Source organism: Oncorhynchus gorbuscha, linkage group LG13 (assembly GCF_021184085.1).
Source record: "Oncorhynchus gorbuscha isolate QuinsamMale2020 ecotype Even-year linkage group LG13, OgorEven_v1.0, whole genome shotgun sequence".
Lineage (NCBI taxonomy): Eukaryota > Metazoa > Chordata > Actinopteri > Salmoniformes > Salmonidae > Oncorhynchus > Oncorhynchus gorbuscha.
This window is the reverse complement of record NC_060185.1, coordinates 68,877,268-68,887,049: the sequence shown is the minus strand read 5'-3', so window position 1 is coordinate 68,887,049 and position 9,782 is coordinate 68,877,268. Positions and strand designations below refer to the sequence as shown.

The window sequence follows — 9,782 nt, the reverse complement described above, 5'->3', positions numbered from 1 at the left end:
TCTCGTCTCTGTCTCTCTCTTGTCTCTATCGTCTCTCTCGTCTCTCTCTCATCTCTCTTCTCTTCTCTCGTCTCTCTCTCGTCTCTCTCTCATCTCTCTCTCTTCTCTCATCTCTCTGTCTCTCTCTCTCTTGTATATCTTTCTCATCTCTCTCATCGCTCTCGTCTCTCTCTCATATCTCTCTCTTGTCTCTCTCATCCCTCTCGTCTCTCTCTTCTCTCGTCTCTCTCTCTCTCGTCTCTCTCGTATATCTTTCTCATCTCTCTCATCGCTCTCGTCTCTCTCTCATTTCTCTCTCATCTCTCGTCTCTCTCTCTCGTCTCTCGTCTCTCTCTCTGTCTCTGCTTCATCTCATTTTCATCTCATTTTCGTGTGCGTACCCGTGTGTACCCGTACACGTGCAGTTTCTACATATAGTCCTGCAAAAATAGTAATACATTTGTTAATTATATAAATGTGTGTGTGGGTGTGCTTGTGTGTTAGCGCTATTGAACAGAGCACCATAAACTGTGTGTATGTGTGTGTCTCAGTTGAGTTAGTGTAACAGAGCGCGGCTTTTACTGAGAAATGCCCCATTAGTTGTGTTTATTATGTATCAATCCCTCTCTATCTCTCTGTTTGTGTGTGTGTGTATGTGTGAAGATGCTGACAGGCTCAGACGGACATGGGCTGTGTAGAATTACAAGTGAAGGGCAGTGATAGTCAGCACTATGTAGGAGCATCTCTGCCTTTCCCACCTCCACTCTGCAGGATTACACCCTCTGACAGGGCTCCTATCTGGTTTCTTCTCTTCCTCCTAATTAGAATCCCACTCCTGTCTCGACCTTCTCTTTCTCATACTTATCATCTTCATTTTTGTTCTACTTCAGTGTTTTCCTCCTCTTACTCCTGCTCCTCCTCTTCACCATGCTCTTCCTCTGTCTTCTCCATTTCCTCCTCTTCTTCAGTACTCCTTCTTAGGGATTAAGAATGGCAGCCGGGATCCCGGGATGTGGCACTAATGCAATTCCACAAAATACACAACATGCGCAGCAGCAGGTTAACGGAAAATAAAATAGCACATTATCCAAACATGTTGTCGCATGGAAGCCTTTACCTAAAATAACCTGTGTCTCTTTGAGCTGTCACTGTGACTCTTCAGGCCAGATAGGCCTATGAACTGCTCACTACATAGGTTTCTCCTGTCCTAAATCCTGGGCTATTTTCCTATCCAGTCCCAATCCCACTGAAACCCTAAATCCTGACTCCTGTCTCACATGAAGATTCCTAACGGTATTCTGTAATCCATCGGTTGAATCGCCCTATGCATGTCAAAATACCGCTGTTACATTTCCCGTGCTTCTCTGCGCAGTCTCGTACTTGTGCCCACATGAGAGCTCCGGTAGAGAATGTGTGATCAGCAAACAGTATGAGGAGACTGCATTCGCGTAGACTGCGTTCACGTTAGGCGCTGCATATGTCGGCTCAATCGCAAATTACTTTTACATTTCTCAGTGGTGGAAAAAGGGCCTAATTGTCATACTTGAGTAAAAGTAAAGATACCTTAATAGAAAAGGACTCAAGTAAAAGTGAAAGTCTAAAAGTATTTGGTTTTAAATATACTTAAGTATCAAAAGTAAATGTAATTGCTAAAATATACTTAAGTTTAAATAATTTCAAATTCCTTATATTAAGCAAACCAGACGACACCATTTTCTTGTTTTTTAAAATGTATTTATGGATAGCCAGGGGCACGTTCCAACACTCAGACATCATTTACAAACCAAGCATGGGTTTAGTGAGTCCGCTGGATCAGAGGCAGTAGGGTTGACCAGGGATGTTCTCTTGATAAGTGTGTGATTTAGACCATTTTCCTGTCCTGCTAAGCATTCAAAATGTAACAAGTACTTTTGGGTGTCAGGGAAAATGTATGGAGGAAAAAGCATTTTCTTTAGGAATGTAGTGAAGTAAAAGTAAACGTTTTCAAAAATATAAATAGTATAGTAAAGTACAGGTACCCCAAAAAACTACTTAAGTAGTACTTTCAAGTATTTTTACTTCAGTACTTCACACCACTAAGATTTATATCGCGGAATCTGTAATGCTTCAGTTTTACATAGAGCCCATAGTCCCCCTTTAAGATACCTTGATATTTAAACTACACAGAGTGCTCTGTGTGCCCTGAGCGTGCTCTGTGTGCCCTAAGCGTGCTCTGTGTGCCCTCAGCGTGCTCTGTGTGCCCTGAGCGTGCTCTGTGTGCCCTGAGCGTGCTCTGTGTGCCCTCAGCGTGCTCTGTGTGCCCTGAGCGTGCTCTGTGTGCCCTGAGCGTGCTCTGTGTGCCCTCAGCGTGCTCTGTGTGCGCTCTGTGTGCCCTCAGCGTGCTCTGTGTGCCCTGAGCGTGCTCTGTGTGCCCTCAGCGTGCTCTTTGTGCCCTGAGCGTGCTCTGTGTGCCCTGAGCGTGCTCTGTGTGCCCTCAGCGTGCTCTGTGTGCGCTCTGTGTGCCCTCAGCGTCCTCTGTGTGCCCTGAGCGTGCTCTGTGTGCCCTGAGCGTGCTCTGTGTGCCCTCAGCGTGCTCTGTGTGCGCTCTGTGTGCCCTCAGTGTGCTCTGTGTGCCCTGAGCGTGCTCTGTGTGCCCTCAGTGTGCTCTGTGTGCCCTGAGCATGCTTTGTGTGGCCTCAGCGTGCTCTGTGTGCCCTCAGTGTGCTCTGTGTGCCCTGAGCATGCTTTGTGTGCCCTCAACGTGCTCTGTGTTGAGATTGCCTATTGCTGAAATGTGCTGAATGAATTGAGGAACATGATAATGCTCTGCATTTATGTACGCCCTGTTTCGCAATTCATAACAATGTCATTGGCGATAGTTACTTTATCATTACTAAATATCAGTTTAATTTGCTCTGAAATCTTTACATAGTGGTGCAGCCAAGCCGGCAATGTGGTGCAGCGCCCCTCTTATTTGGGAAGAACCCTGGCAGTGAACATATTTTTTTTGTTAAATGCTTTGAATGATGACTTCTGATTTTTGCGGTATTTCCTGGGATTCCCGTGATAAATAGGAATTATTCCCAGTATTGAAACTTGGTAGATTTTCTGGAAAATATGACTCCCTACTCCTTCCCATCCTCCTCCTCATATAATCTGTACCCCTGATCGCACAGTGGGTCATGTGCCCGTTGCCCTGCTAGCGTCCTGCTAGCATTTGTTCATGTCTGAAGCATTTAGCGGTTGTTTGCTAACAGAGAGAGGGAAGGGGTGTGTCTGGTCTGTGAGACAGTTACATAGCTGAGATATTTGGGAAAGAGCCGTGTTGAGTTAATGCTCGAGTGGAGTGGAGCTCCCTTCCCTCCCTCCCTTCTTCCCTTCCTTCCCTCAGTCCCTCCCCTGAGAGAACACATTCATGATGTGCTCTCAAAGAGTCAGCTCTTAAGCTTGGTGGTGTTTGCCCCCACCCTCGGCGGTGTTTTACCAAAGTGTTATATTATCGGGCTGCTTGATTTTCCACAGATATACAAAGACACATTCAACTGAAACCACACTACAACTACAAAGACAAGATTCTCTGGCTGTGTCCTAAATGTCAACCTATTCCCTCTTTAGTTTGCTGCCTTTGCCCAGTGCCATTTGGGATGCACCGTCTCTCCCTTCTGTTGGTCAGTGTCTGTGTGATGTATGATGCCACTGTGTTAATGTTTGATGTGGTTGTGGTTTGTGTTTTGTAGCTCAGTACTTTGCCAGCACCATGATGATAGTGGGTCTGTCTGTAGTGGTGACTGTTCTGGTCCTGCAGTTTCATCACCACGACCCTCAGGGCGGAAAAATGCCCAGATGGGTGAGTCCCACTCCCAATCTTCATCATATCCCTCATCATTCTCGTTGTTGTATCATCGTCGTCTTTGTCCACATCGTCGTCATCATCGTCGTCTTAGTTGTTGTCATCATCGAAATCATCATTGTTGTTATCATCGTCGTATTCGTTCTCATCATCGTCGTCAACATCGTCGTCTTCACCCTCATCGTTGCTGTCACCATCGTCGTCTTCATCCTCATTACTGTCGTCTTCGTAATCATCGTTGTTGTCATCATTGTCGTCTTCATCCACATCATTGTTGTCATCATTGTTGTCATCATTGTCGTCTTCGTCCTCATCGTTGTTGTCATCATCGAAATCATCATTATTGTTATCATCGTCGTATTCGTTCTCATCATCGTCGTCATCATCGTCGTCTTCATCCTCATCGTTGTTGTCATCATCGTCATCTTCGTCCTCATTATTGTTGTCTTCGTAATCATCATTGTTGTCATCATCGTCATCATCATCCTCATCATTGTTGTCATCATCGTCGTCTTCATCCACATCATTGTTGTCATCATCATTGTTGTCGTTGCCACTGTCGTCTGCATCATTGTCATTCTCATCACTCCTCAACCATCACACATTGTGTGTATATGTGTGTTGCAGTCTCAACCCCCTCTCCCTCCCTCCTCCCTCTCTCTCTCTCCAGGTCAGGGTAGTGCTTTTGAACTGGTGTGCTTGGTTCCTGCGTATGAAACAGCCAGGCGAGGAGCGTAAACCGGCAGGCTACAAGTACCGCCACACTCCACAGCACCACTCCAGCGCCAGCTCCATCGAGATGGGACCCATGGGCACCATTGCGGGCCTCACCACGCCCCTCTCCCAGGCCCCCTGCGCCACATGCCCCACCGGCACCTCCAACGGCAGCATGAGCCTCTACTTTAGCTACCATGCCGTGGAGAGCCCCCGTTGCCCCCCCTCCAGTGATTCAGGCGTGGCGTTGGGGGGGCGGGCCCAAGGGACCCCCTGCGAGGAGGCTGAGCCCCCAGGGGGAGGTGCTGGAGGAGGAGGAAGGGGGTTGATCTTTACTCCTCCTCCGGAGGTCCTTCAGATCCTGGAGGAGGTGTCGTATATTGCCCAGCGCTTCAGGGACCAGGATGAGGAAGTGGCGATCTGCAGCGAGTGGAAGTTTGCTGCTGCCGTGGTGGACAGACTGTGTCTGGTGGCCTTCACTCTCTTCTCCATCGTTGGCACCTTCACCATTCTCATGTCTGCTCCCAACTTCTTAGAGGCCGTCACCAAGGACTATTTAAAGAAATAGTGTCAATATGTTCAACCATATATGCCAGCTTCCCGGACACAGATTAAGCCTAGGCCCAGACTAAGAACCACTGAGCATGCTTTTTAGTACACGACTAGACTTTCTCTGTGTATGGGAAACCAACCTTATGTTCTATCCAGATTACTCTGGAGTATATTTGAGAAAAATGGATTTAATGTAAAATAGATGAATACTGTACATGTATCAATGCAAGGGTTGTCTATAGTCCCTTTCCTCTCCTTAGATCCAATTTAACTGAGGTTGTTCCTGTGTGTTGCCTTGCCATCCAGATATCTCATTACAATATCAACTCGCCGTTTGAACTTTGGATTCCTGGACCTCCAATCCATGACCTTTAGAACTTTGAACTGTCTTGGACGTTCTGGACTGTTGTCAGCATTATGTAGTGTGGTTAAGGTACCTGTCTATTTACAGAGATGTTTCACTGTGACTTTATGAGCTGCTTATTGTTGTCTTTTTGACTGTTTTACTTTCACTATATTGTAAGTCTGTATGTACACACCGTTTACTTTTTGCTTGCCGAAGCTAAATGGCATCGAACTCTGTCACGGGTGTAGAAGTGATATGTTCTCTTGGTCCCAGTTGACATTGTTGCCACGGTAGTAACTGATTGACGTTGACTGTGCCACTGTGAAAACCTGGAGTGATTCATAGACAGGATAGTGGCATCATCATGTATGACTCACCTGCACATTAGAGGAGGAATCAGCCTGCAACAACCTGAAACAACAAGAGCTATTGAAACAAGTAACTGGACAAGTGGATACTGGAGAACTGCACTGGCTGCTAGCCTGAAACAACTCCTGCTGAGACTGGGCCTGTGCTAATATGTACACGTAATCCCACTATATATTGGAGAACTACTATAGATCCGTTATTGATCCATTATCCATCTAGTACTATCAGTAGGTGTAATCGGTTTATATGACATAAATGTATCTGTGCTGCATATAGGGGAATGGATATGGGGGTGGTACAGTAACATGGAGGAGCTATGTGTCTGTCTGTGGTGATATCTAACATAAATGTAAAGGTTACATGGAGACCACAACAACCCCAGGGAGGTTATTATGACTAAAGATCAAGATATTATTCTATTGATATTGATTGAAACATAATGTGGTTTACAAATGAGACATAAAGACCATGGTATATGGAATCCCTCAGGCCAGACAGTCAATACTGTAAGTAACTGAACTAAACTGCCTGTCATGTTAGAGAGTTAGTCTGTGCATCTATGTTTTTCTTTGAATGATCATTATTACTGTATACTGAACATACCACCCCCCCCCCTCCCACCCCACAGTCAGAGTCCTCCTCTGTTGTAGCTGTTGTTGTCACACTGCTGTCCTCTTCTTCCTGTGATTTTCTTTGCTCTTACCTAATAAATATCCCATATAGCCTAAGATAAGATCATCCTGGACAATTCAAATGGACATGAATGGGACAGAGAGGGGCTGACTGGGTGGATATGGGATGACTTTGTGAATATAGAGTGACTGGGTGTATATGGGCTGACTGAGTGTATATGGGCTGACTGAGTGTATATGGGCTGACTGAGTGTATATGGGCTGACTGGGTGTATATGGGCTGACTGGGTGTTTTTATATGGGTTGACTGAGTGTATATGGGCTGACTGGGTGTATATGGGCTGACTGGGTGTTTATATATGGGTTGACTGGGTGTTTTTATATGGGTTGACTGGGTGTATATGGGCTGACTGGGTGTTTTTATATGGGTTGATGACTAGGTGTATATGGGCTGACTGGTTGTTTTTATATGGGCTGAGTGGGTGTATATGGGCTGACTGGGTGTATATGGGCTGACTGGGTGTTTTTATATGGGTTGACTGGGTGTATATGGGCTGACTGAGTGTATATGGGCTGACTGGGTGTATATGGGGTGACTGGGTGGATATGGGCTAATTGGGTGTATATGGGCTGACTGGGTGTATATGGGCTGACTGGGTGTATATGGGCTGACTGGGTGTTTTTATATATGCTGACTTGGTGTATATGGGCCAACTGGGTGTTTTTATATAGGTTGACTGGGTGTATATGGGCTGACTATGCGTTTTTATTTGGGCTGACTGGGTGTATATGGGCTGACTGGGTGTATATGGGCTGACTGGGTATATATGGGTTGACTGGGTGTATATGGGCTGACTGGGTGTATATGGGCTGACTAGGTGGATTTGGGCTGAGTGGGTGGATATGGGCTGACTGGGTGTATATGGGTTGACTGGGTGTATATGGGCTGACTGGGTGTATATGGGCTGACTGGGTGTATATGGGCTGACTGGGTGTATGTGGGCTGACTGGGTGTATGTGGGCTGACTGGGTGTATGTGGGCTGACTGGGTGTTTTTATATGGGCTGACTGGGTGTTTTTATATGGGCTGACTGGGTGTTTTTATATGGGCTGACTGGGTGTATATGGGCTGACTGAGTGTATATGGGCTGACTGAGTGTATATGGGCTGACTGAGTGTATATGGGCTGACTGGGTGTATATGGGCTGACTGGGTGTTTTTATATGGGTTGACTGAGTGTATATGGGCTGACTGGGTGTATATGGGCTGACTGGGTGTTTTTATATGGGTTGACTGGGTGTTTTTATATGGGTTGACTGGGTGTATATGGGCTGACTGGGTGTTTTTATATGGGTTGATGACTAGGTGTATATGGGCTGACTGGTTGTTTTTATATGGGCTGAGTGGGTGTATATGGGCTGACTGGGTGTATATGGGCTGACTGGGTGTTTTTATATGGGTTGACTGGGTGTATATGGGCTGACTGAGTGTATATGGGCTGACTGGGTGTATATGGGGTGACTGGGTGGATATGGGCTAATTGGGTGTATATGGGCTGACTGGGTGTATATGGGCTGACTGGGTGTATATGGGCTGACTGGGTGTTTTTATATATGCTGACTTGGTGTATATGGGCCAACTGGGTGTTTTTATATAGGTTGACTGGGTGTATATGGGCTGACTATGCGTTTTTATTTGGGCTGACTGGGTGTATATGGGCTGACTGGGTGTATATGGGCTGACTGGGTATATATGGGTTGACTGGGTGTATATGGGCTGACTGGTGTATATGGGCTGACTGGGTGTATTTGGGCTGACTGGGTGGATTTGGGCTGACTGGGTGGGTGGATATGGGCTGACTGGGTATATGGGCTGACTGTATATGGGTTGACTGGGTGTATATGGGCTGACTGGGTGTATATGGGCTGACTGGGTGTATATGGGCTGACTGGGTGTATGTGGGCTGACTGGGTGTATGTGGGCTGACTGGGTGTATGTGGGCTGACTGGGTGTTTTTATATGGGCTGACTGGGTGTTTTTATATGGGCTGACTGGGTGTTTTTATATGGGCTGACTGGGTGTATATGGGCTGACTGAGTGTATATGGGCTGACTGAGTGTATATGGGCTGACTGAGTGTATATGGGCTGACTGAGTGTATATGGGCTGACTGGGTGTATATGGGCTGACTGGGTGTTTTTATATGGGTTGATGACTAGGTGTATATGGGCTGACTGGTTGTTTTTATATGGGCTGAGTGGGTGTATATGGGCTGACTGGGTGTATATGGGCTGACTGGGGACTGGGTGTTTGACTTATATGGGCTGACTGGGTGTTTTTATATGGGTTGACTGGGTGTATATGGGCTGACTGGGTGTTTTTATATGGGTTGACTGGGTGTATATGGGCTGACTGGGTGTTTTTATATGGGTTGACTGGGTGTATATGGGCTGACTGGGTGTTTTTATATGGGCTGACTGGGTATATATGGGTTGACTGGGTGTATATGGGCTGACTGGGTGTATATGGGTTGACTGGGTGTTTTATATGGGTTGACTGGGTGTATATGGGCTGACTGGGTGTTTTTATATGGGTTGACTGGGTGTATATGGGCTGACTGGGTGTTTTTATATGGGTTGACTGGGTGGATATGGGCTGACTGGATGTATATGGGCTGACTGGGTGTATATGGGCTGACTGGGTGTATATGGGCTGACTGGGTGTATATGGGTTGACTGGGTGTATATGGGCTGATTGGGTGTATATGGGTTGACTGGGTGTATATGGGCTGACTGGGTGTATATGGGTTGACTGGGTGGATATGGGCTGACTGGGTGTTTTTATATGGGTTGACTGGGTGTTTTTATATGGGTTGACTAGGTGTATATGGGCTGACTGGGTGGATATGGGCTGACTGGGTGTTTTTATATGGGTTGACTGGGTGTTTTTATATGGGTTGACTGGGTGTATATGGGCTGACTGGGTGTATATGGGCTGACGGGGTTTATATGGGCTGACTGGGTGTATATGGGTTGACTGGTTGTTTTATATGGGCTGAGTGGGTGTATATGGGTTGACTGGGTGTATATGGGCTGACTGGGTGTATATGGGCTGACTGGGTGTTTTATATGGGTTGACTTGGTGTATATGGGCTGACTGGGTGTATATGGGCTGACTGGGTGTTTTTATATGGGCTGACTGGGTATATATATGGGCTGAGTGGGTGTATATGGGCTGACTGGGTGTATATGGGCTGACTGGGTGTATATGGGTTGACTGGGTGTATATGGGCTGACTGGGTGTATATGGGTTGACTGGGTGTATATGGGCTGAGTGGGTATATATGGGCTGACTGGCTGTAT

The 9,782-nt window shown here is 46.5% G+C and overlaps 1 protein-coding gene across 2 annotated transcripts in view; it reads left to right on the top strand.

Annotated features, from left to right (window-relative positions):
• Positions 1-6,517, top strand: part of LOC123993407 (neuronal acetylcholine receptor subunit alpha-7-like) — a 75,076-nt gene extending 68,559 nt beyond the window's left edge. For both annotated transcript variants that reach the window (XM_046295520.1, XM_046295519.1), the window contains 2 exons: positions 3,696-3,805; positions 4,479-6,517. In XM_046295520.1, coding sequence (XP_046151476.1) covers positions 3,696-3,805; positions 4,479-5,090 — 722 coding nt within the window. In that variant the 3' untranslated portion in view covers positions 5,091-6,517. The remainder of the gene's footprint in view (positions 1-3,695; positions 3,806-4,478) is intronic.
• Positions 6,518-9,782: the final 3,265 nt, after the last annotated feature.